General features: G+C 42.6%; 2 protein-coding genes across 4 annotated transcripts in view; one reads left to right on the top strand and one right to left on the bottom strand.

Moving 5' to 3' along the window:
* CEP76 (centrosomal protein 76) overlaps window positions 1-4,060 on the bottom strand; it is a 39,749-nt gene extending 35,689 nt beyond the window's left edge. Inside the window, exons 1-4 of one of the 3 annotated variants that reach the window (XM_055102547.2) lie at window positions 3,551-4,060; window positions 2,020-2,175; window positions 893-968; window positions 39-263 (exon numbers count right to left, since the gene is read on the bottom strand). In XM_055102547.2, coding sequence (XP_054958522.1) covers window positions 39-263; window positions 893-968; window positions 2,020-2,175; window positions 3,551-3,613 — 520 coding nt within the window. In that variant the 5' untranslated portion in view covers window positions 3,614-4,060. The remainder of the gene's footprint in view (window positions 1-38; window positions 264-892; window positions 969-2,019; window positions 2,176-3,550) is intronic. The other 2 variants (XM_034944071.4, XM_055102548.2) reach the window with 2 other exon arrangements.
* PSMG2 (proteasome assembly chaperone 2) lies at window positions 4,060-26,787 on the top strand. Its single transcript, XM_003817877.7, has 7 exons — window positions 4,060-4,229; window positions 7,593-7,764; window positions 13,737-13,795; window positions 19,539-19,657; window positions 21,539-21,712; window positions 25,545-25,665; window positions 26,485-26,787. The coding sequence occupies exons 1-7, from the start codon at window positions 4,173-4,175 to the stop codon at window positions 26,575-26,577; spliced, it is 795 nt and encodes a 264-aa protein (XP_003817925.3). The 5' UTR covers window positions 4,060-4,172; the 3' UTR covers window positions 26,578-26,787.
* The last annotated feature ends 491 nt before the right edge of the window (window positions 26,788-27,278 follow it).

The following is a 27,278-nucleotide window of genomic DNA, read 5'->3' as shown; positions in this document are numbered from 1 at the left end:
TTTACTCAATTAAATGACAATTTATTACTGTTTCTTACCCAAGCTTTCTCTGTGGACTTCAAGTAAAAAGCCATCATGAAAATCTGGTTCACAGGCACATGCAACAGGTTTAGAACGAAAACGTTGGTTTCGATAATGTAAACATAAAGTAAACGTTGAACAAACTTGTCCAGGTAAAGGCTCAGGTTCTTGCAGATGTTCCAAGAAAGCTTTTCCACCCAAAACCTGAAGGTAAAGATACCTCCGTGTTGGATCAATATTAGCTGTAAAGTGTAGCAATATATATGAGGAAACTGCCAAATAACTTAAAAGAATGTGATCAAGACATTAGGAAATAAAAACTTGACAGATAAAAACCCAATACCAAAGACTAAAAAAAAAGCAAAAGAGTAACAAATTTATTACTGTATATGCCAGAATCATTTGCGCTCTGGGGAGAAGATACACATCATATGATATTCTTTGCTGAGTTTACATCCAGGCTACTTTCTCCCAGCTGGAAAGGCATCAGAGCCAATATGTAGTATACTTTTGCTTTTTAACTGCTTATCCAACATTCCTCCACCTTCACAAACCAACTCATATAATTATCAATTCAGCAAGTGTATTTGTCAGACAATTATATTACCATTTAAAAGCAAGGCTGTACAGTTTTTATAAAACATATTATTAAAACACAAGAAACTGGTGATGCTGTTTTTGCTTCTACCGTGCTATACATTAACTCTTCTGATATACTTCATGCAAAACAATCTGTTTTAGCTAACCATAAAATTTTAAGTATTTTATTTTGGGGGGAAAAAATGGAAATGGCTTCTATCAAATACCAAAGACTACACCACATCAATATTTACTATTAACCACAACTAAATTAATGTTAAAATATACGTACTTTTTTTTAATGTCGATTGTCTATCAAAACAAATAGGTTGTTTTGGAGAGGAAGGGAGTTCTTGCTCAACACTGTCCTAGAAAGGCAGGAAAAAAAAATCAAAACAAATTAGAAAACAATTATAGGTTAAGGAAATGTCAATAAACATGACTAAGCACTGAACCTAAAGTCAACAGGGTAAGGCCCTTTCAAAGAACCCCTTATTTTCCTAGCCTAATTAAAATAATGAAAATAAAAGCCTGCATAAAAGATGATGTAAACTGGTCACTCCTAAAATCAAATGCTAAGGAATTAAACTGTCTTCAAGTAATACTATCCACATAAAGCTAAAAACAAATCCTTAATACCTTCAACAAGGTTAAACTTTCTGTAAACCTTATATAACAGTTGGCTTATAATTCCACCATGAGCTGATTTTAATAGAGTGTCATCACAGAGTAGAAGCTGTTATTAGGTCAATTTTTATAACAAATGGGTTCATAAACTTCAAAAACCAAAAAAAGGTGCTGTATTAAAATACTTATTCCCTATTGTATTATGAAGTCCATCCAATTTTCACATTATATTACCCAGGTATTGAGGTCACAGTTTTCATTATTGCCTCACTTTCAAATGAAGGCCTACTTACTAATTGTGCACTGAGAGACTATCATCCCATTATTGACCTATTTGTATTAAAAGATTTGAGGACTCTTATGCAGTCAATTATTTTCTTAAAGAAATTTGTAATTTGTTAATCATAGAGAATATAATCCCAAAAGAGTGCTTATTTTAAAAATACGCTTAATCTAAAAAAGTTACAGATCATAATGAAAAAGAACTTTGTTATGGTGAACTAATTGGACTAAAGTATGTATATTCCAAATTTACAGACCTAGAAAATAAGAGAAAATTCTGTCACTGTAGAGACAGGAATAAGATATATAACACAAATTTCACTGATACACAAAACTATTCGGTATATTCAAGGGCAGAGCTAGCCTATACTTGAAACAAGGACACTAGTAAACAGAATGACCTTAAAGTGGTTTTACTAAAATGAAAGGCCCCACATCGGAACCTTATAAATAGTGTTACGCATTAGTATATACATATACTCTCATTTATTTCCCTAAAAGATTACTCACAGTAACAAAATTAAGTTCTTTCATCACATCGTCAATGATTCCTCGACGTCTAAGGGCTTTGATCAAATCTTCTGTTGATAAATGTTGTTGATCAGGTGCCAATTCTTCCCGTATAGTCTCGGCAAGGATTTCTCTTATTCTACCATGGACATCCATCTATGTAGAAAACTCATATTACAATTTATAACATCACAAAGCAGTCAAATACTGCTTCTGAAGTTTTAAGGTTCTCCAGCTAATAGTAAATGCACAATTGTTACCACAATTGAATGGGAACAAAGGTAAGCTTTTGAAGAATGAATCTTTTGAGTACAAATTCTAGAAATAGTCTCCACTGGTTATCTGGCACCTTTGTTACCATTTCTCCACAAACAACACTCAACCAAAAGGAATCTTCTGAGAGGGAGTATAGTATAATCAAAAGAACACGGACTGGGGGTAGGCAGATCAAAGTATGATCTTATTACTTTCATACTTTGATCTGCCTACTGATAAGGGAATCTTACCAGCTTTCAACTTAGTAGATGTGTAACCTCAAGCCAACTTATTTACCCTTTATAAATCTGTTTCGTCGCCGATAAGAATGGAAAAACCTAGTGTAGTGCCCTCTCACAATAGTGTTGTGAGGATTAAAGATGCTAGACAGCACAAAGCCTGGCACACAAGGGCACCATAAATGGTCGCTTTTATCACTTCAGCATCTTGCACTCAGTCGAGCGAGCGCTGCAGAAACTGGAGGTTCTTCTGGAGCTCCGAAATATTAACAAATTCCGTCATTACAAACCCTTTAGTAACTTCTCTTCCATGACTTATTTGAGAATTACTGATTGAAGCTCCTGGTTCAACTTCGCTGATACCCACATGTTTCAGCGGTAAAGAAACCCTGATATCTGCCGGGCGCGGAGGCTCACGCCTGTAATCCCAGCACTTTAGGAAGCCGAGGCGGGCGGATCACGAAGTCAGGAGTTCGGGACCAGCCAGACCAACATGGTGAAACCCTGTCTCTACTAAAAATACAAAAATTAGCTTAGCGTGGTGGCGCGCGCCTGTAATCCCAGCTACTCGGGAGGCTGAGGCAGGAGAATCGCTTAAACCTGGGAGGCGGAGGTTGCAGTGAGCCGAGATCGTGCCACTGCACTCCAGCCTGGGCAACAGAGAGACTCTGTCTCAAGAAAGAAAAAAACCCTGATATCTTACAACAGAATATAAACCTCCAAATACAACTTACACTCGATCCGACTTCCAGAAGTCGCTCACTAAGCGCTTCATTCTCACGGCCGTCCCAAAACGCCAAGACCGCTCGTTCTATCGCCCCAGACTCTTGCTAGCACCTGCTCGGCTCGTTTTCTTTCTCGGAGACGAGGACGCTCTCCTGCCTCAAACTCAAAGCTCTGCCTACTCTGCGTTGCGCACCCCACAATCCTCGCTACAGTCCCGGCAAGCAGATGCCGCTGTCGGCCCGGGGCCGCCGGGCAGGAGGGAAAGGTTATGGGTCGGCCCGGCGGTCTCTCCCAGCACCCACGACTCTCACCTTGCTCAGCTGCTGGTGGATGAGCTGCTTCAGCTCGGAGGCTTTCTCCGGAGGCAGCGACATGCTGGCAGCCGGCGTCTCCCCGCCGCTTCTCCCCGCCTCAGATGCCCTAACTGCGCGGCCCCTGCCGGGCCAGGGAGCGTTAGGAGCGACTGGAGCACAAAGCGCCGCAGCCGTTCGCCTAGCGCAGCTCCCGGGGGACGCAACGCCGCGTCAGGCCGGGGGCTGACCTGGAACTGAGGCCCCGGCGGCGGCGGCGCCAACTGTTTTCAAACAGTGGCGGACAAACAGGGCTTGGGGCTGGCCCGCACGCTGCCTGATCGTTTCCGCCCGCCGCTCCACCTCCCCGCGGGCCCCGCACCCCGAGACCTCAGCGCACCCCATCGCCTTGCTTGCCAGGGTCTCCGAAAGCGCTGTTGGCCCCTCTTCGCGGCCACCCGGCGGCCTCTTTCCGCCCTCTGAACCGGCAGTTAGCTGGACGGGCCCCAAGGGCCCGGCGCCCAGGGACTCAGAGGACCCTCCCGCGCCCCGCGAGGCTCCGGGGACTCGGGCTTCCGCCTTCTTGCTGCCCTCGTTCTTGCCAGGGCCGCGGTTAGTCCCTGCTGGCCACCCCACTGCGACCATGTTCGTTCCCTGCGGGGAGTCGGCCCCCGACCTTGCCGGCTTCACCCTCCTAATGGTGAGTCTCCGTTTGCGCTCGGGGCTGCTGCCTCCTGAGGCCCCTGCGGTGTCGCCACCCCGACGCGGGGTGTTTGGTGGTGCCTTGGGAGAAATAGGGCACTAGTTTCTATTTCATGTTTTCGGCCGGAAAAAACAGGGAGGTTGTAGCCGGAGGCAGCCGTCCAAACAGAACCTTTGTCGGCTGTAAAACCAAACGTAGTCAAGTCTACAATTTGTAGTCTCTGTTTCCTGTAAAACGTGATGTGTTCGTACATTCTAGATACTGTACTTATGTTTTGCAGGGCATCCTTCAGTTTTATCCTAGAAAGTCTTTCTACGACTAGTTTTAGAATTAGTCTTAAGCTAGCATATTATCATTGTTAACCGGAGAACTACTGATAGGGCAATAAACGTTAACTCTTGCCGGTAGTTAGCACAGTTTTATCGCTCTTTATATTCATTCATTGTTTTAATAAAGTCTGTTATGTGCGAGTATTAGAATAAGACTAGGTGCGTGCCCTCGAAGAATTTACACTGTAGTTGGAAACATGTAATCTAAGAGCAATAAATGCTAGGCTAGAAGCTTGAAAGGATGTAGAAAGGTCCTGAGATAATTGGGAGGGGAGGGACAGATGGCTTGTTAAGAAAGGCTTTATAGAGAAAGTAGTATGCAAAAGATGGAGGGCCTGTGGGCTGGGAGTAGGGGAAAGTAGGCGTTTCAGAAAGATGGATGTCTAAAACAGAGTCAGTTAGCATGGGGGACTTGAAGACTGCCAAGAATTTGGAATGACACATTGAGAGAGAATAAGCTGTAGGCCCTGTGAACCCAGAAGGCACCATTGGAAAATGCACTGTTTGGAGTGGTATAAGGCTGGAGAGAGCTCGAACTGTCATTCTTATTCATTACAGATAAAACACACAGCCCCAGAGAAGAGTGTTTCAAAAAGGAGGGAGTGGCCATGTCAAAAGTAGCCCAGAGATGTGTAAGGTGAAGAAAGTGTATGTTTGGATTTAGCGACATGTTAATGATGGTCACTTGGACAGTTACCAGTGAAGTGGTGAAAAGGAAAGCCATATTGGAGTGGGTTGAATGAATGATAGAAAACAAGTAAAGATTTGGGTTGTATAATATATATTCAGTCATTAATTCAGAGACAGGCATGATGGCTCATGCCTGTAATCCCTGCACTTTGGAAGGCCGAGTACAGGAGGATCGCTTGAGCTCAGGAGTTCAAGACCAGCCTGGGCAACATAGTGATACCTCATCTCTACAAAAAAATAAATAAATAAAAATTAGCCAGGTGTGGTTTCCTGCACCTGTATCTCAGCTACTCGGGAAGCTGAGGCGGGAGGATCACTTGAGCCCAGGAGGCAGAGGCTGCAGTGAGCTGAAATCGTGCCACTGCATTCCAGCCTGGGCGGCAGAGTGAGACCCTGTCTCAAAAAACTTTTTTAAATAAGAGATAAAGTTTCTGCTTATGTTTTCGTGGACGACTTGGAGAATTTTTGCTACATAGAGACACAAGAAATGAGGTTGCAGTTAGAGGGCTATGTGGGGTCAAGGGAGAGCCTTTTAGAATGAAAGATATTAGAGCATGTTTACGTGCTGATGGGAATAATACAATATTGTGAGGAAAAGAAGGATGGTACAGAAGAGTTTAACCCAAGTAGCAAAATTGTTGAGAAGGGAATTACAGGAGGTAACTAGGCAATTGGTAGGTGACAACAGTGAAAAGTGGGAGAACATGCTGAGGGAACACCCCGAAGGACAGAAAACAAAAGGAGTTGTTGGAAGAATGCAAAGGAGGAGCTACATTAAAAGGATACTTGGGGGATAGCCTCAATAAAAATTAGGCATGTATTAGATGTAGTTGCTAAGGGAATGGGAAGAAGTTTAGGTAGATTGAATAATATTGAACTTTTTTTTTTTTTTGAGATGGAGTTTTGCTCTTTTTTGCCCAGTCTGGAGTGCAGTGGCACGATCTTGGCTCACTGCAACCTCCGCCTCCTGGGTTCAAGTGATTCTCCTGCCTCCGCCTCCCGAGTAGCTGGGATTATAGGCGTCCACCACCACACCCAGCTAATTTTGTATTTTTGGTAGAGACAGGGTTTCACCATGTAGGCCAGGCTGGTCTCAAACTCCTGACCTCAGGTGATCCACCTGCCTCGGCCTCCCAAAGTGCTGGGATTACAGGCATGAGACACCATGCCTGGCGCACTTTTCTAAAATACAAAATATGGGGAAAAATTTGGGCAAAAGTTTATAGTTTTGGACATGTGGAATGTGAGTTTCCTGTGACCTAACCATGTGGAGACATCCATTAGGTTGTGGAGCTCCTGCATGTTCTGGGATGTAGGTAGGGATTTGGCAGCTTCATTATTTTAAGTCATGGGAAAAAGAGAGAGAGAGAGAGAGAGAGTGTGTGTGTGTGTGTTTAGTGTGAAAAGGTCACTTCAACCTTTCGGAATGGGTAAAGAGGCACTAATAAAGCAAATGGTAAGCAGACCCAAGAGTGCTTCTGTTCATACCTCGTAGCCTTTACACTTGCTTTCCCACTGCCTGGAATGTTCTTTCCCAGATCTCTGTATGGCTGTCTCCTTTACCTTTTTCAGGTCTCTAGTCATTTGTCACCTAGGGTGAGTCTTTCCTCGAACACTCTACTTAAAATTGCAATCAGCCATGTACACACATCCTCACACTCACTTTATTTTTCTCCGTAGCACTTCCCACTGTATATTTTAGTGTTTGTTTTGTTTATTACAGGTAAACCACTCTCACTGGAATGGAAGTTCCATGAGGGCATGAACTTTTGTTGGTTTATTTTACTGCATTCCCAGTGCCTAGAGCAACAATTGACATAGAGTAGGCATTCAATAAGTATTTGTTAAATAGTCTAAAAGGTGGAGGAGGCCCCAGCAGTTGTAGTTAATGAAAATCAATATCTAGCTATGATGTTATGATGCTTTCAGTACTAATATAACTATTGTCTTCTGTCTAAACTTTTTGAGGTGCTGTGGGCCAGGCGTGTTGGCTCACGCCTGTAATCGCAGCACTTTGGGAGGCTGAGGCGGGTGGATCACCTGAGGTCGGTGGATCACCTGAGGTCAGGAGTTTGAGACCAGCCTGGCCAACATGGTGAAACTCCGTCTCTACTAAAAATACAAAAATTAGCTGGGTGTGGTGGTGCGCGCCTGTAATCTCAGCTACTCAGGAGGCTGAGGCAGGAGAATTGCTTCAAGCCAGGAGGCAGAGGCTGCAGTGAGCCAAGATCACGCCACTGTACTCCAGCCTGGGAGACAGAGGCAGACTCTCTGTTTCAAAAAATAAAATAAAGTGCTGCTAATTTTGGTGACTTACTGAACATATCTTTTATAATTTCAGCCAGCAGTATCTGTTGGAAATGTTGGCCAGCTTGCAATGGATCTGATTATTTCTACACTGAATATGTCTAAGATTGGTTACTTCTATACCGATTGTCTCGTGCCAATGGTTGGAAACAATCCATATGCGACCGCAGAAGGAAATTCAACAGAACTTAGTATAAATGCTGAAGGTATGTAAGACTTTACCTTGTATTTTTCCACTACAAAGTAGAGTTGTTTTAAATTAGAAATAGACTTTATTGATAATTGTTTTGTAGCAAATGTTTACTTAGTGCCAACTTTGTGTAGAGTTCACAACCCAATCACATTGTCCTATTTTACGTCCTGGTTTTAGTTGTTGTTAGCCTCTTGTAAATGGCAAGTCTTACGGAGGTTGAGAATAAGATCATACTTGTATCTTTTTTTTTTTTATTATTTTTGAAACGGAGTCTCGCTCTCTTGCCCAGGCTGGAGCACAGTGATGCGATCTCCGCTCACTGCAAGCTCCGCCTCCCGGGTTCATGCCATTCTCCTACCTCAGCCTCCCGAGTAGCTGGGACTACAGGTGCCTGCCACCACGCCTGGCTAATTTTTTGTATTTTTTTAGTAGAGACAGGGGGTTTCACCATGTTAGCCAGGATGGTCTCGATATTCTGACTTCGTGATCCACCCGCCTCGGCCTTCCAAAGTGCTAGGATTACAGGCGTGAGCCACCGTGCCCAGCCCATACTTGTATCTTTTATAGAATGTTTAAATTTCCTTGTTTTTCAACGTGGATTTTTTTCCTTCTATCCTCAGTTTTATCTCCTGTTCTTACTGGTATGTGTAACCATCACTAATAATATGGAAAGGCAAAAAGTAGATTGCGCTGGACTCAGTCTTGTAGGTTTAATATATGTTATGTCAACTAAGTCTTATCCTCGTAGTCATCTTCTTCCATTATAGGATCCATAATAATATGGTATAGATAAGGCTCAAAGAGATTGACTTGCCTGATGCCACTAATAGGTGTAGGCTTTTCCCATACTGTAAATCTTTGTAATTCCTCATTGGACTATCAGGCTTGATTAATCAGGGAACACTGGTTATAATGCAGCACAGCACCAGGTGAGTAAGAGAAGAGCTCCTGTTGATCGTGAAGCATGGGAGCACCCAGTTAACTACCTTTGATGGCTAACTGTTCTGGTGATCTTTTAGTCTTCTGTTTACCATTTTAAGGTCAAATCCGGAGGGGACAGAAGAGCATGAAAGGCCTTTGGTGAATTGAAAGACAAATGAAGAAGCATTTTGGTTTTTGTGTCTTACTAACCATATCATTGTTCTTAGCTTGCGATAGTGAAATGTACATTTGAGAAATGACCTTATTATTGAACTTCCTACAGGACAGATGGCTTTGTCAACGCAAGACTAAATTTGAGTTACTGCCTCAGAGGATAAAGGACTATAAATGGTTAAAACCAGAATTCATGACCGGGTGCATTGGTGCACATCTCTAATCCCAACACTTTGAGAGGCTGAGGTAGGAGGAACGCTTGAGCCCAGGAGTTTGAGACCAGCCTGGGCAACAAAATGAGACCCCATCTTTACAAAAAGAAAAAGAAAAAAATTAGCCAACCTGTAGTCCCAACCTCTTAGGAGGCTAACTAACTTGGGAGGACTGTTTGAGCCTGGGAGGTTGTGGCTGCAGTGAACCATGATGATGCCACTGCACTCCAGCCCGGGTGACAGAGTGAGACCCTATCTTAAAAAACAAAAGCCCCTAGAATTTGTATACTTTCCACTAGTGATAACAGCTATCTTTTATTGAGTATTACTATGAGCTAAATGCCATGTACTTTTTTTTTTTTTAATGAGATGGAGTTTTGCTCTTGTTGCCCGGGCTGGAGTGCAGTGGCGCGATCTCAGCTCACCGCAGCCTCCGCCTTCCAGGTTCAAGCAGTTCTCCTGCCTCAGCCTCCCGAGTAGCTGGGATTACAGGCATGTGCCACCACACCCAGCTAGTTTTGTATTTTTAGTAGAGATGGAGTTTCTCCATGTTGGTCAGGCTGGTCTTGAACTCCCAAAATCAGGTGATCTGCCTGTCTTGGCCTCCTAAAGTGCTGGGATTACAGGCACAAGCCGCTGCACCCAGCGGCGTTTACATGTAATTCATTTAATCCTTACAACGTTCTTTTTTTTTTTTTTTGAGACAGAGTTTTGTTCTTGTTGCCCAGGCTGGAGTGCAATGGCACAATCTCGGCTCACTGCCACCTCTGCCTCCCGAGTTCAAGCGATTCTCCTGCCTCAGCCTCCCGAGTAGCTGGGATTACAGGTGCCCACCACCACACCCAACTACTTTTTGTTTTTGTGTTTTTAGTAAAGACGGGGTTTCGCCATGTTGGCCAGGCTGGTCTCAAACTCCTGATCTCAGGTGATCCACCTGCCTTGGCCTCCCAAAGTGCTGGGATTACAGGTGTGAGGAGCAACTGCGCCCGGCCCCCGTAAACTTTATTTTATTTTATTTATTTATTTTGGGGTTTTTTTGAGACAGTCTCGCTCTGTTGCCCAGGCTGGAGTGCAGTGGCACGATCTCGGCCCATTGCAACCTCCGCCTCCCGGGTTCAAGCAATTCTCCTGCCTCAGCCTCCCGAGTAGCTAGGGTTACAGGCACGTGCCACCACGCCCGGCTAATTTTTTGTAGTTTTAGTAGAGACGGGGTTGCACCATGTTAGCCAGGATGGTCTCAATCTCCTGACCTCGTGATCCGCCTGCCTCAGCCTCCAAAGTGCTGGGATTACAGGCGTGAGCCACCGCGCCCGATTTGAGATGGAGTCTTACTCCGTCACACAGGCTGGAGTGTGGTGGCGGGATCTCGGCTCACTGCAACCTCTGCCTCCTGGGTTCAAGAGATGCTCCTGCCTCAGCCTCCCAAGAAGCTGGGATTGTAGGCGTTCACCACACACCCAGCTAATTCTTGTATTTTTTTTTTTTTTTGACAGAGAGTTTTGCTCTTGTTGCCCAGGCTGGAGTGCAATGCCACGATTTTGGTTTACTGCAACCTCCACCTCCCGGGTTCAAGCAATTCTCTTGCCTCAGCCTCTGGAGTAGTTGGGATTACAGGTCCACGCCCCCACGCCCAGCTAATATTTTGTATTTTTAGTAGAGATGAGGTTTCACCATGCTAGTCAGGCTGGTGTTGAACTCCTGACCTCAGGTGATCCAACCACCTTGGCCTTCCAGAGTGCTGGGATTACAGGCGTGAGCCACTACACCTGGCCTAATTTTTGTATTTTTAGTAGAGACAGGGTTTCACCATGTTGGCCAGGTGGGTCTTGAACTCCTGACCTCAGGCAGTTCACCCGCCTTCAGCCTCCCAAAGTGCCGGAATTACAGGTATGAGCCACCACGCCCAGCCCTCATAAACTTTTTTTTTTTTTTTGAGATGGAGTCTTGCTCTGTCGCCCAGTCTGGAGTGCGGTGGCACGATCTCGGCTCACTGCAAGCTCTGCCTCCCGGGTTCACGCCATTCTCCCGCCTCAGCCTCCCAAGTAGCTGGGACTACAGACACCCGCCATCACGCCCAGCTACTTTTTTTGTATTTTTAGTAAGACGGGGTTTCACTGTGTTAGCCAGGATGGTCTCCATCTGCTGACCTCATGATCTGCCCACCTCAGCTTCTCAAAGTGCTGGGATTACAGACGTGAGCCACCGCGCCCGCCCCTTTTAAAGCATCTGTGATTTCACCATTTATCTACCCAAGCTTCACCATAAATTTGATGTTCTTGCTTCAGTTTAAGCAGAATTCATGTTGCTGTGATAGGGGCACTTAATGCCTTATCCTTCTTAGTGCCTCAAACCAGATCCTTTTCAGGCGTGTTACAGCAAGTCAGTACAAGTTTATTTTGGTGCAAAATGTTTTCATAAGTACACATTTCCTGTGAACTTTTCGAAGACCCCTCATGTATCCGATTGTTGTGCTGTGCCCTTGAAATCTCTTTTACTCTAGAGCAGTCCCTTTTTTTTCATCACAAACCGATTTATTGAAGAAAAGACTAGGTGTATTGTTTTGTACAATGTCCCACCTTCTGATTTGTCTGATTACATCTCTTGTCACTTGGCTTGTTGTTCTAGCCCCTGTATTTTCTGTAACTGGAGTTAGCTCTAAAGGCTTGATTAGATAAAAGGTTAATGTTTTGGGGCAGAATACAGAAAAGGTGTTGTTGCTTTCATAATGTATCACATCAGAAGAAAAAAGTACTAGGAAACAGGAACCTAACAACAAAAAGAATTGCATAGGCCGGGCACGGTGGCCCACGCTAGTAATCCTAGCACTTTGGGAGGCCAAGACGGGTGGATTGCCTGAGCTCAGGAGTTCGAGACCAGCCTGGGTAACATGATGAAACTCCATCTCTACTAAAATACAAAAAATTAACCCATTGTGACGGTGTGCCTCTGAAATCCCAGCTACTCAGGAGGCTGAGACAGGAGAATCGCTTGAACCCAGGAGGTAGAGGTTGCAGTGACCCGAGATCACACCATTGTACTCCAGTCTGGGTGATAGAGCAAGACTCTGTCTTAAAAAACAAACAAACAAAAAACAAAAATTAGCCAGGCGTGGTGGTGTGCTCCTGTAATCCCAGCTACTTGAGAGGCTGACACACAAGAATCACTTGAACCTGGGAGGCAGAAGTTGCAGTGAGCCGATACCGCACCACTGCACTCTAGCCTGGGTGACAGAGCGAGACTCTGTCTCAAAAAAAAAGAATTGTATGATACGCTGATGAGGAGAGTATTGCTATCACCGAAGAAGTGGTAGCTTACATTTTAAAAAGCTTAGCCTGTCCACCCCCTACAGATACATTCTTTTCAAACCTAGGTCAGGTGAATTGGACTACATGTGTTTGTCACAGATAGGTTAGAGGCTGAGTAATCTGTGCCTTAGTCTCTTTTCCCTAAATTTATACCCTTTTCCCTAATTCCTAAACTTCCTTTGGACTGAACATACCTGGTGCTTGCTAGATTTGCTGAGTTCAGCATACCCCCCAGTCACACCACATCACGCCAGCCATAGGAGACAATTTCCGAAAGACCTGTAACAGTAGAGACCTGATCCACCAAAGGATTTGCTGTTATTTGCAATCTGTTTATAGTAACCAACACATACCCCTTAGTGCAGTAGTAATCCTGTGTCCTTAGAGAGTACTTTATCCCTGACTCAGGAGCTTCTCATTCTTTTTTTTTTTTTTTTTTTTTTGAGATGGAGCCTTGTTCTGTTGCCTAAGCTGGAGTGCAGTGGCGCGATCTCTGCTCACTGCAAGCTCCGCCCCCCGGGTTCACGCCGTTCTCCTGCCTCAGCCTCCTGAGTAGCTAGGACTACAGGTGCCCGCCACCAAGCCTGGCTAATTTTTTTATTTTTTAGTAGAGACGGGGTTTCATTCACCATGTTAGCTAGGATGATCTTGATCTCCTGACCTTGTGATCCACCCGCCTCAGCCTCCCAAGGTGCTGGGATTACAGGCGTGAGCCACCATGCCCAGCTGCTTCTCATTCTTAGAAATGAAGTTGGGCAGGGAAGCCTTAAGCATTTCTAGAGTGCGCCCCTTGTAGAACCTGATGAAAGCTATGGATCCTTTTCCCAGTAAAAAATACAAACACATTGACTCACATGACATTTTATGTTATTTCAGATCCTTTAAAAAGTTCTAAGGAACACACATGTACCTATTTCAGGATTTTATTACATGGCTAACATTCTCCTACCTTTTACTGTTTTTTCTGTTAATCCCAGTGAGTGTTGCTGTTCTCTGGAGACAAAGAGGGGAGAATATCAAAAGCCAAAAAGTTCAGTTTTCTTAAGGATGATTTTATTTGTCATAATACCAGAAATTTTCAGGGGAATACTTCTCTGGTTTTGCAGTTAAAGTCAAAAGAAAAATAATTTTTTATATTTTCTTACAGTTAACTTTTCAGAAATGAATCTGTTCCATAGAATAAAGCCCACTGGCTCATTTTAAGGTACTTCTAAAAGGTCTTATTTTAACCAGATGTCATATATGTTCCGTATTTTAATTATTGAAAACATTTAAATGCAAAGGGTATTATAATTCAATTTTTGTTTATCATAATAATTTCAACTTGTGTAACTTCACTGTCATATGATTTCATTTTCTTCTTGTTTTTATAGTGTATTCATTGCCTTCAAGAAAGCTGGTGGCTCTACAGTTAAGATCCATTTTTATTAAGGTTAGTATGTTGTAGTTTGCCTTTTTGTTTATTAAAGTGTAATGAGAAAATAAGTAACATTAGGGATTAAGATTCAAAAATTACTACTGTTTTTACCATATGTACAGTTAAGATCTGATTCTACAGAGAAATAATCTTACAATATTTCAGATGTGTTACTGTCTTTTCATGATTATATAGAAAGGAAGTAGGGCTTTTATCTTGAGTGTTAACATATTTTCAGTTCGGGTAGCATTGGTGAAAAAATGTAAGCATATTAATATTAGAGGTTTATTCCATTTGTATTACATTTCAGCTGGTGGCATCTACATATAAACTATGTATATATAAAATTATGTATATGTCATAAAATATTCTGAATCCGACTTCTTTCCTCCTCCACTGCTGTCATTGAGTGCAAACCAGTGTCATCTTCATGCCCCTGACTAACTTGCTGATCTGCCTCCCACAAACAGCAGCACTGATGATCCTCTAAACGTACACCACATCACTACTCTCTTTGAAACCCTCCAGTGGCTTCTCCTCTCACTCAAAATTGTGATCCAGGAAAAGGGGCTCGCTTCCTGATGCACTGTGACACCAGGTTTTTGAGACAAGAAAGGCTTTATATTGCAAATTGACTCCCAAGGAGACAGGAGTCCGAGCTCAAATCTGCCTCCCTGTGCTGACTTCAAGGCAGTGTTTTTATTAGAAAAGGTTCAGAGGGTGGATTCTGAGATCAGTAGGTGAGCGATGGAAGGAAAGGGGACATCTGGAAGGTCCTTGGGCATGCACAGTTATCTCCTCATGCTAACTCATAGGGCTCATGTGCCAATTCAGGGGAATGAGTATGAAACGTGGTGATGGAGAGTCAGCTTGCGACACCAGGAAGCTTGTTCTCTGCAGACTCTACTTGGCCATATTGGTTCCAACCAATTTCAGCCAGTTCTTTTATCCCATAAGGGGAGGAAGTTTCAGTATTTTAGCAAGTAGTTTCTTATCTGCTACCCTGCAAACTCAATAATTTCTTTCTTTTTTTTTTTTTTTTTGAGACAGTCTCCTCTGATGCCCAGGCTTAAGTGCACTGATGTGATCTCAACTCACTGCAGCCTCTGCCGTCCTGGGTTCAAGTGATCCTCCTGCCTCAGCCTCTGGGATTACAGGGACACGCCACCACACTGGCTAATTTTTGTATTTTTAGTAGAGACGGGGTTTTGCCATGTTGGCCAGGCTGGTCTCCAACTCCTGCCCTCAAGTGATCCACCCGCCTTGGCCTTTCAAATGCTGGGATTACAGGTGTAAGCCACGCCCAGTCCAAACTCAAGAATTTGTTAGTCGTTGGTTTCTTTAACTCTTTGAGGATGGTTTCAAATTCACAGCCCTTACTGTGGCCTATGAGGCTGTATATCTGTGCTGTCTAATACAGTAGCCACTAGCTACATGTAACTATTTACAGTTTAATTCATAAATTTAAAATTCAGTTCCTCACGTTCCAAGTTCGCAGGAGCCCCATATGCAAAAAGCCAGCATAACAAGAGTCATGCTCACAGGAGCTCTGCCAGACTGCTGCTTTGCAGAGCCTAACCTGCAGCCACACTGGCTTCCCTGTATTGTTAGACATTAAGCTCATCCTGTCTCAGTCTTTCCACTAGCTTCTCTGCCGAAATTCATTTTCTTAGAGACTCCAATGGTTTGCCTCCTTTAGTGTTTTCTTAAATGTTTCTTCATCAGAAAGACCCTCCTAAACAATCCTTCCTTCCTTTTTTTTTTTTTTCCTTGAAACAGGGTCTCTCTTGCTCTGTCACCCAGGCTGGAATGCAGTGGCGTGATCTTGGCTCACTGCAACCTCTGCCTCCCAGGCTCAAGCCATTCTCCGACCTCACCCTCCCGAGTAGCTGGGATTACAGGCATGCACCACTACACCCGGCTAATTTTTGTATTTGTAGAGGTGGGGTTTCGCCATGTTGCCCAGGCTGGTCTTGAACTACTGAGCTCAAGCAGTTCATGCTTCAGCTTCCCCAAAGTGCAATGGCGTGATCTCAGCTCACTGCAACCTCCGCCTCCTGGGTTCAAGTGATTCTCCTGCCTCAGCCTCGCAAACAGCTGGATTACAAACGTGTGCCATTGTGCCCGGCTAAGTTTTGTATTTTTAGTAAAGATGGGGTTTCACCATGTTGGCCAGGCTGGTCTCAAACTCCTGACCTCAGGTGATCCACCCACTCCACCCACCTCAGCCTCCCAAAGTGCTGGGATTACAGGCATGAGCCACTGTGCCCGGCCCTCTTTTTTTTTGAGGCAGAGTTTTACTCTTGTCACCCAGGCTGGAGTTCAGTGGTGCAATCTCAGCTCACTGCAACCTCTGCCTACTGGGTTCAAGCGATTCTCCTGCCTCAGCCTCCTGAGTAGCTGGGATTACAGGTGCCCGCCACCACACCTGGCTAATTTTTGTATTTTTAGTAGAGATGGGGTTTCACCATGTTGGCCAGGCTGGTCTCAAACTCTTGACCTCAGGTGATCTGCCCGCCTCAACCTCCCAAAGTGGTGGGATTACAGGTGTGAGCCACCACACCCAGCCGAAAGTAAGCTTCTGAAAGGAATGATGAAGTGTCATTTACTTTTATATCCCCAGCTCATAAGATAGTGTCATGCACATAGAGAAGCTCTCAGTAAATATTTGCTAAGGGATTTTTTGGAATGACCTGAGGTATCAACTTTTTAGGAGGTTAGAAATACAGGATTTTAGTGACATGGTTAACTGCATAGTACTTTTTATTTTAACTTTTTTTTTTGAGATGGAGTCTTGCTCTTATCGCCCAGGCTGGAGTGCAGTGGCGTGATCTCAGGTCACTGCAACCTCCGTCTCCTGGGTTCAAGCAATTCTCTTGTCTCAGCCTCCTGAGTAACTGGGATTACAGGTGCCCGCCACCACGCCTGGCTACTTTTTGTACTTTTAGTAGAGTTGGGGTTTTGCCATGTTGGCCAGGCTGGTCTCACACTCCTGACCTTAGGTGATCTGCCCACCACAGCCTCCCAAAGTGCTGGGATTACAGGCGTGAGCCACTGTGCCCAGCCATTATTGTAACTTTTTATCGAAGTATGACGTACATGAGAAAAGTGCACAAATCATAAATATACAGCTTGGTGAATTTTCATGCAGTAAACCCTCTGTGAAACCAGCTTTCAGATCAAGACATAGAGCATTGTCAGCATTCCAGAGGACCCCATAATGCGTCCTAGTCAGTATTCTATTGGTGGAATTCTGTGGTATATACTTACAGCATCTAGCTTCCTTTCTCAACATTCCGTTTGCGCGGTTCACCCATGTTGTTGGAAGTAGCCATAGTTCATTCATTCTCATTTCTCTGTGGTGTTAAGTTGTATACGTAAGCCATAATTTTTCCATGGTACTTTTGATGCTACATTTGATTATTTCCAGTTTGAGACTATCATGAATAGTGCTGCTAAGATTATTTTTAATTCTTATACTAGAATCACTGCTTTCTTTAGTTAACATTATATACCCAAAGTTTTGCAGTTAGAGTTGGTAACATTTTTACATTGTGCCACATGGCTTTTTGTTCTCTTTCTAATCAGTGTAAGTTGAAAAATTATTTAACGTATAACATAAATTTTTGGCAGCTGGAAGTAAAGAGTGAATTTTTTTTTTTTTTTTTTTTTTGAGACGGAGTCTCGCTCTGTTGCGCAGGCTGGACCGCAGTGGCATGATCTTGGCTCACTGCAAGCTCCACCTCCTGGGTTCACGCCACTCTCCTGCCTCAGCCTCCCGAGTAGCTGGGACTACAGGCGCCCACCACCACGCCAGGCTAATTTTTTTGTATTTTTAGTAGAGACGGGGTTTCACCGTATTAGCCAGGATAGTCTCGATCTCCTGACCTTGTGATCTGCCCGCCTCAGCCTCCCAAAGTGCTGGGATTACAGGTGTGAGCCACCGTGCCTGGCCACAAGACTAATTTCAAAATAGCAAACATTTATTGAGCATTGATTCTTTGTGCTGATACTGTTCTAAGTACCTTATATTTATTACTTAATCCTCATGACAATCCTATAAGACAGATACTAATATTATCCTTATTTTTCAAAGGAAACACTGAAGTACAGAAAGGTTAAGCAGTTGCCTGACACATGATCTTAGGGAGGCAGGACCAGCATTCTAACCCAGGCAGCCTGGCTCCAGAGCTTGCCTTTTTTCTTTTACTTTTTTTTTTTTGAGACAGGGTATCACTCCACCCAGGCTGGAGTGTAGTGGCACAACTATGGCTCACTACAGCCCTGACCTCCGAGGCTCAAATGATCCTCCCACCTCAGCCTCCTCAGTACCTGGGGCTACAGACGTGCACTACCATGTGTAATAATTTTTTTTTTTTTTTTTTGTAGTAACAGGGTCTCACTATATTGCCTAGGCTGGGCTTTAACTCCTGGGCTCAAGCAGTCTGCCCACCGCGGCCTCTCAAAGTGTTGGGATTACAGCAGTGAGCCACCATGCCTGTCCCAGAGCCTGCCTCTCTTAACTGCTATGCTAGACTACCTTCTTATTTTAAAAGTTAGCCTGCATTTCTCTTACCTGCATTTTAAATTTTATTGAGTAGTTATTTTATGAGCGGTCTTTGAAAAATTTTCATAAAGCGGGCTCCCCCTGAAATTTTATAACCCACATTCCAGATTTACCAGCTGTGAACATCTTGCCACACCTGCTTGATCTCTCGCTATGCGTGTACAGTTTCTTTCTTCGAAACAATCCAGAAGTAGGCTAGCAATGGTCACCCCTACATACTTCCGCACACATCTTTCAAGAACAAGGACACCATTACCACACCCAAGAAAACCAGCATTTAATGAATTTATTCAGGAGTATCATCCAACATACTCAAATTTCCACAGCTGTTCCGAAAGTATCCTTCAATTCTGGATCCATTGATGGTTCACAGGTTGTATTTGGCTGTTACATCTTTTTAGTTGTTATCCTTCAGAGTAAAACTGGCCTGCCCCTCTTTCTTTCTTTACAATATTGACTCCTTTAAGGAACCGGGGCTGGATGTGGAGCATTCTCCATTCATCTGATTGTTTCCATGTGACCAGATTCAGGTCACAAATTTCTGGTAAGAACCCTTCACAGATGACCATGTATTGGTTATTAGGTAACAATAGATTACTTAAGTAGAGAACTGGGAAATTGTCCTTTGTCCATCACAATAGAATTTTTTTGAAATCTAGATTCCTCATGATTCATTGATATCTTTTTTTTTTTTTTTTTTTTTGAGACAGTTTCACTCAGTTCCCCCGGTTGGAGTGCAATGGCACAATCTCGGTTCACTGCAGCCTTCACCTCCTGGGTTCAAGTGATTCTCCTGTCTCAGCCTCCTGAGTAGCTGGGATTATAGGCGCCTGCCACCATGCCCCACTGATTTTTGTATTTTTAGTAGAGATGGGGTTTTACCATGTTGGCCAGGCTGGTCTTGAACTCTTGACCTCAGGTGATCCGCCTGCCTCCCAAAGTGCTGGGACTACAGGCGTGAGCCACCATGCATGGCCATTGATTTCTTAATTATAAAGATACATTAGATAATTCATTGCTCTTTATCATTCACTTTCGGTTTAAGCACAGTAAGTGGATCTGAAAATAATTTCAGTATATATAAATTATATATCATTATCACATAAAGTTGATGAAATAGTATATAGAATGTTTGTGTGCTCTAAGACTAACTTTTAGATTTTCTTTTTATTCTCTCAATGGTGTGCAAAGTATAAATCAAAGCCATTCTGTGAAAAACTGCTTTCCTGGGTGAAAAGCAGTGGCTGTGCCAGAGTCATTGTTCTTTCGAGCAGTCATTCATATCAGCGTAATGATCTGCAGCTTCGTAGGTATGTTCCTGCCTCTGGAAAGTTATTTTTGGTATAGTTTATACTATGATAATTTCTCTATTAAAAAGTTAAACTTTAAAAGCCATGTAGATCCTTACCTCTTCTTACTGGAGTTTAGAAAGAGGGGGGTAAGAGAAGGTCAGGAGATGGGAGGGAGTACAGTTAGGCAGATCTTTTCAGTTCCTGTGAGCTTAGTAGAGTTGGGGCACGGGGAAGACATCGTGTAGAGAGAGAGAGTTTGGGAACCATGTTTTTAGTGTTTCCCGTCACATACATGGCAACATCACAGAGCTCAGCTAATTGAAGAGAATAAGCAGAAAAGGTACTCAAGATTTATAAAGTTGATAACTTTTGAAAGGTTAATATTTTCAGTTATTTCCATATATGCTACCTTGAAAGATTAATATTTTCAGTTATTTCCATATATGCTACCATTTTTTAAAAAACATTTACTTTTTGTAGAGACAGGGTCTAGCTATGTTGCCCAGGCTGGTCTCAAATTCCCAGGCTCAAGCAGTGTGCCTGCCTCAGCCTCCCAAAGTATTGGGATTGCATGTGTGAGCCCCCCGCACCTGGCCACATGCAACCATACGTATTTGCAGAAATCCACTTGCCTAAAGGGTAGCTCCCTGGCATGTCAGAGTGAGTTCTTAAATGTAAGACAGAGTATCCCAGAAATAGAACTATAAGCTATCATTACCACATAAAGTTGATAACATATCATATAGAATACTCTTATACTCTAAGATGTAGCTTTTATTTATTTATTTTTGAGACGGAGTCTTGCCCTGTCACCCAGGCTGGAGTGCAGTGGCATGGTCTCAGCTCACTGCAACCTCCACCTCCTGGATTCAAGCGATTCTCCTGCCTCAGCCTCCTGAGTAGCTGAGATTACAGGTACCTGCCGCCATGCCAGACTGATTTTTGTAATTTTAGTAGAGGCTGGGCTTCACCGTGTTGGCCAGGCTGGTCTCAAATTTCTGACCTCAGGTAATTCGCCTGCTGGGCCTCCCAAAATGCTGGGATTACAGGCATGAGTCACTGTGCCCGTCCCCAGGATGTAGCGCTTTTTTTTTTTCCTTTTTTTTTTTTTTTTTTGAGACGGAGTCTTTCTCAGTTGCCCAGTTCTCAGTTGCCCAGGCTGGAGTGCAGTGGCACAATCTCGAGTCACTGCAACCTCTGCCTCCTGGGTTCAAGCGGTTCTCCTGCCTCAGCCTCCCGAGTACCTGGGACTACAGGCGCATGCCACCACACCCGGCTAATTTTTTGTATTTTTAGTAGAGACAGGATATTGGCCAGGCTGGTCTCGAACTCCTGACCTCAGGTGATTTGCCTGCCTGGGCCTCCCAAAGTGCTGGGATTACAGGCGTGAGCCACCACGCCCGGCCCCAAGATGTAGCATTTAGATCATTTATTTTTTATTTTTTATTCTTTTGGGGATGGAGTCTCGCTCTGTCACCCAGGCTGGAGTGCAGTGGCACAGTCTTGGCTCACTGTAACTTTTTTAGATGATGTAGATCATAACTTTTATCACTTAGACACCTATAAAACCAGGATGAAAAAATACCAATAAGCCAAGAGTTACCTTTCAAAATGAGCTAATTTCCAGAACTTTCACAAAAGACATTACAGGCTTCATGGCAGAAGGGAGGAAAGCTGTGGGAAATTTTTGCAATGGGCTTGCCTAAGTGTTTCTGTCTTTTTATATTGTCTCCTAAGTAAGTAAGTAAGTAGCAAATCAGAGCAATATTTTTTACTTAAGTCTGCTGAAACTTGTGTTTTGCCTGTGCAGCAGAATATATGGAGACCAAGAGAATTTTAGCTAAAGAACCAATGTTTGCCTTAGAGTTTTTAAAAAGTTAACTATATGATTATTTCTAGTACTCCCTTCCGGTACCTACTTACACCTTCCATGCAAAAAAGTGTTCAAAATAAAATAAAGAGCCTTAACTGGGAAGAAATGGAAGAAAGCCGGTGCATTCCTGAAATAGATGATTCCGAGTTTTGTATCCGCATTCCGGGAGGAGGTATCACAAAAACACTCTATGATGAAAGGTGAGTTTGTTTGCCTGTTCATTTGTTTCCCACTTTACTTAAAAATGAAATTAATGCAGTGAGCTGAGATCGTGCCACTGCACTCTAGCCTGGGTGACAGAGCAAGACTCTGTCTCAAACAAAAAACAACAACAAAAAAAAACAAAATTAAGTCAGAGAATGTATTGGATTACTTACTGAAACTTTGAGAATATATTGATAGGCCGGGCGCAGTGGCTCACGCTTGTAATCCTAGCATTTTGGAAGGCCGAGGCAGGCAGATCACGAGGTCAGGAGATCAATCAAGACCAGGAGATCGAGACCATCCTGGCTAATATGGTGAAAACCTGTATCTACTAAAAATACAAAAAATTAGCTGGGCGTGATGGTGGGCACCTGTAGTCCCAGCTACTCGGGAGGCCGAGGCAGGAGAATGGTGTGAACCCGAGAGGCGGAGTTTGCAGTGAGCCGAGATCGCGCCACTGCACTCCAGCCTGGGAGACAGCAAGACTCCGTCTCAAAAAGAAAAAAAGAAAATATATTTACAAAACTGGTACTATTTTAGAATTCTTGCATTTAGGGGAAAGATTTAAACTTGGTTATAGAAGAATTGGTTTCTCAAAAGCCATATTTAATGCTTTTATTTTGTGTGACTTTTTAGGGATTCTAATACTTATTCTTTGCAACCTCTACACGCACACTTTTTTGTAATTGTGGTAAAATACACATCGTGCAAAATTCACATACATTTATCACACATTTTAACTATATTTAAGCGTACAATCAAGTGCCATTAATTCACAGCATCTGCATCCATCAGCACTGTCTACTTCTAGAACTTTGTCGTCATACTAAATTAAAAAATCTGTACCCATAAATAATAACTCCCAACTTTATTTCTGTAAAATTGGTGTTGATGTTCCCATTTTCATTTATTTTAATAATTTGAGTCTTTTCTTTTTTTTCCTAGTCAAGCTAGCTAAAGATTTGTCAGTTTTGTTTTTCTTTGAAGAACCAGTTTTGATTTTGCTGATTATTGTTTTTCTATTCTCTATTATTCTATTATTCTCTATTATTTCTCTCTTACCTAATCTTTATTTTCTTCCTCTAGCTTTGGATTTGGTTTGCTTTTTTTTCTCTTTTCCAAGGTGTAAACTTAGGTTATTAATTTAAAAGTTTTTTTCTTTTTTACTGAATGTGTTTACAGCTGTAAATTTTCCTCTTAGCGCTGTTTTCACTGCATGCCCTAGGATTTGACATGTCGTGTTTTCATTTTCACTCATCTCAGTATTTTCTCATTTCCCTTGTGTTTTTGTTCCGTGTTCCTCTCTTGTCCCCCTTGCAAACACCTATCTCCTTTCTAAGAGTCAACTCACCCTTCACCTCCTGTCTGCAATCTTGCCTTTTCCTGTCTTCTAGACAAGGAAGTTGCGTCTGCACTCCCACTGCACTCCACCTCTTCTATACTTTGTTGCACTTACTTTACCAATCAATCTAAACTTACCAATCCTCCTAAACTTTTGCTTCTGACCAAGACAGAGTAACTGATATCAGACTTGCCCTCCTGCCATAAAAATACTGGAAGCTGACAATTCATGAAACAACAGTCCAGACATTGGACTACAGGCAGCACACAGCTGTCATCCCTAAGAGAAGGCAAATTTTAAGTCTACAGTTGCCTGGCTTTCTGCTTGAGGTACTTTCTGGACTGCAGCACAGGGAGCGGAACCCAAGCAGAGCTGAGTGGAGGAAATGAGTTAAGACTACATGGAGGCCGAGGCAACTGGAAATACAGGGCAGAGAATCCGAGGGCAGGGGTGCTGCTCATCAGAGTCCAGGGGTCTGTCTCCTTGGGTCTGTCTTCTTGGGTATAGGGTGAAACTATGAGGACAGGCAAAGAACAGCTTCTGGTTAGCTATAAGCTTGCCCACAAAGTTAGCAGTGATAAACAGAAAGTATTATAAAAGTTAGACCTACTCAGCATCAAACATTCAGGAAATGCGGATTTTACCCTGAAGAAACAATATTTAAAATACTCAGTTGTATCAACCAGAATAAAATAGTTCCAAATAAAAAAGTAATAATAATAGTCATCCTCTGCCTTTCTTTTTAACAGAAAACCAGAGGGTAATATTGAAATGATTATCCCACACTGTGTTACAAACTAATAAGAGGCGCGATAAGCTGAAGAGCATACCCTGCGCTTTCCAAGTTAGAGCCTTGAAAATGCAAGCACAGCCTGGGAGCCAGCCTTCTCCAGGCGAGAGCCTTGCCTGAGGCCATCACAGCAGACCATTTAGGAACTGGAATTTTCTGAGCCATCAGAGCTCATAGTGGTTCCATACAAAGATTGAGAGCCCCTAAGGTGTTTGAGAACCAAGGACTGGGCTAGGGTGAGTGAGGCTAACAGTTTCTACTTTGTAGTTTTTAGAGACAGAAACTAAAGTTAGCCTGGTATCATCTGAGACTTCCGAACGTATACATCAGAGTCTCCTCGGTACCTTTCCTTCCTTAGAACTCAGCTCACTTTTATTTCTGTAGCTCTCTTCTCTGTCAGTCTCGTGCTTTCAAGTTTTGGCATGGCATTTTTCTCATAGTTCTTGGTTTTAGGGTGTTAGGAGTAATTTTTGCATTTATTGGCAAGCAGGAAACTTTTTGCATTGGTGTATCTGCATCTCATCACTAGCTTGAGGCGTTTATAGTATGATAGGAGACTATGTTTTAGAGTTAGAGAGACCTAAGTTCATGTCCCATCTCTGCCACTTACTAGATATAGAACTTTGGGCATGTTAACTATGTATTAAATCTTTTTTTTTTTTTTTTTTTTTGAGACAGAGTCTTGCTCTGTCTCACGCAGTTCTCGTGCCTCAGCCTCCTGAGTACCTACAGGCACATGCCATCATGCCCGGCTAATTTTTATATTTTTAGTAGAGACGGGGTTTCACCATGTTGGCCAGGCTGGTCTCGAACTCGTGACCTCAAATGATTTGCCCACCTCGGCCTCCCAAAGTGCTGGGATTACAGGCTTGAGCCAGCGCGCCCAGCCTGTATTCAATCTCTTTAAACCTGTTACCTCATAAAAGTAGCTAATACTTCTTTCATATTTACTGTGTGGTCACTGTTTTAAGCATTTTGCCTCCACTACCTCCTTTCAGCCTCACAACAACCTGTGAAGTAGGTTCCATTATCATCCCCCTTTTATAGATGAGGAACACCCCTGGTTAAGTAACTTGCCCAACATATCTGGTAAGTTGAAGAGCTAGAATCTGAATCCTGGTGTCTGTCTTTGTTCCCGTTATTCCAAACTGATTCACTTATAAAATGGAGCTAATTATAGCTTCTTCAGGATTATTACAGGGATTGTCATAAAATTTGCAGATAATGCTTAACACATAATAACCACTCAGCGTTTTCGGAAGAAGTAGGAACTTTTATTTCCTTTAATGATTCCGTTCTCTTCCACAGTTTCCCTGACTGCTTTAGATAGTAACTAGGTGTTATTTTCTTTCAGTCTCTGCTGTGGTGCTTCTGAAAATTACTGTCTTCTGAAGTAGGTTTGGGGAGTAGGTCAGAACATACCTTATCTGCTGTAGCCAAGGACAGAAAGGCTGGTTTTTCAAGCAGCCGTGGGGTGAGGCATGATTGTGCGTGTTCCCCAGTGGGTGTTACAGGGGCCTGCTCTCACAAGTAGAAAACTCTGTGTGGGGCAAAGGGAGATGATAAGTGATCTTACGATGTGGCATCTTTTCCTTTCCTAAACCAGGTAGGTTATCGTAGCTGTAAAAACAGACACACTAGAGTCAGCTCTTGTACCCTGTGAAAGAATACTGATTCTTATTTTTATTTCTTGTAGCTGTTCTAAAGAAATCCAAATGGCAGTTCTGCTGAAATTTGTTTCAGAAGGGGACAACATCCCAGATGCATTAGGTCTTGTTGAGTATCTTAATGAGTGGCTTCAGATAATCAAACCACTTGTAAGTTCTATTATAGCTTAAGCCTCGTCTTTGTCTGGTTGTGTTCATTAACTTGAACTTTATATACTACCTAAGTAGACCAAGTAAGTGAACGTTTGTATTAAATATAGACATATCTTTACATAAAATTTAGTTTAAGCTGAACTTTTGAAAATTAGAGGACAGTTAACCAACCTATTATTTAGAGTTTTTTCATTAAAGCTGACTTTCCAAAAAGGAAAATCATTAGTTCTTCATTGTACTTACTATTCATGTTAGATTAATTATGCCAGACATAGTCTTGCAATAATAAACAAGCCTTCTGTGGAATTCAGGAATTTTTTTAGGGAAGTAAAAAGTATTGCTATGTGAGCAATACTGTAGCTATTGAATATGTATTACAGTTGATATTTTTCTCTATTATGAAATGAGAGCATTACACCCAGGGAAGTGAGTTAGCCTTTAGGCATAACAGAACACTGAGCATAAGGCTGCTTTCTAAGATGGGTAACTAGCTTTTTAATTCATGCTTTTGCCAAGAACAAATTGATACAAATCACATAACGCTGATTTTTGTTTTAATCCCTATTCTTTTTGAATGTGATTTTCCCTAATAAACTTCATCTACAGCCTTTCTGGCATATCTTTATAATTTGGAACTTAAAGAAATTTATCTTCGGTTGACATGAAGACAAAGAAACTTTATTTTTCCTTAACAATAAAACCTGGCTATAAAAGTGCCAACCAAAAGGAACACAAAAGGAGAGTTTTATAATTCACTTTAAAAGGAGATTTGATGGTAAAGTTTAAATATTAAAATATTTTGTTCTTCAATTACAGAGCGATGACCTCACAGTATCTGCCTCACGGTGGAAAATACCAAGTTCTTGGAGATTACTCTTTGGCAGTGGTCTTCCCCCTGCACTTTTTTGATCTAATTTCTGTTTTATACCTTATACCCAAAACACTTACTACTAACACAGCTGTTAAACATTCTATACAAAAAAATTGTATGATCTGGTATTAGGAAATTACTTTTACAGTAAATATCAAAGAAAAAAGATTAAGGGTCTCTTTGCCATGCTTTTTCATCATATGCACCAAATGTAAATTTTGTACAATAAAATTTTATTTCCTAAGTAATTTTGTCTTAAATTGTATTTTTTTTAATTTCAGACTCTCTGTTAGCTTCCTAGTTTGTCTCTAATAAATCACCACAAACTTAGTGACTTAAAACACACCAGTTTAATTTTTTCATTAACTAATTAATTAATTTTCATTCTGTCTTTTAAGTAAAATGAGACGAGGTCTTGCCATGTTGCCCAGGCTGGTCTCAAACTCCTGGGCTCAGGCAATCCTCCTGCCATGTCCTCCCAAAGTGCTGAGATTACAGGCATTACACCACTATGCCCAGCCACAAATTTGCTTTTAAATTCTGACTTCTGAGTTCTAGAAGTCAGAAATCCAACAATGGGTCTGACGAGACTAAAGTCAGGGTGATAGCAGGGCAGTGTTCCTGAGGAAGGCCTTAGGGAGAATTTGTGTTCTGCTGTTTCCAGCTTCTAGAGGCTGCCATATTATTTGGCTCATGGGCCCTTCTATCTTCAAAGCTAGCAGCTTAGCATCTTCAAATC

This window comes from Pan paniscus, chromosome 17 (genome assembly GCF_029289425.2).
Source record: "Pan paniscus chromosome 17, NHGRI_mPanPan1-v2.0_pri, whole genome shotgun sequence".
Taxonomy (NCBI): Eukaryota; Metazoa; Chordata; class Mammalia; order Primates; family Hominidae; genus Pan; species Pan paniscus.
The sequence above is the reverse complement of the archived record's forward strand: the minus strand, read 5'-3'. Positions and strand labels throughout refer to the sequence as shown.

What these genes read in the sequence shown, in the direction of transcription:
- PSMG2 (XM_003817877.7), top strand. Translation starts at nt 4,173, where the DNA reads ATGTTCGTTCCCTGCGGGGAGTCGGCCCCCGACCTTGCCGGCTTCACC. An exon ending in CCGGCTTCACCCTCCTAATG is followed by an intron (nt 4,230 to 7,592) that starts GTGAGTCTCCGT and finishes TTATAATTTCAG; the next exon opens with CCAGCAGTATCTGTTGGAAA. An exon ending in ACTTAGTATAAATGCTGAAG is followed by an intron (nt 7,765 to 13,736) that starts GTATGTAAGACT and finishes TTGTTTTTATAG; the next exon opens with TGTATTCATTGCCTTCAAGA.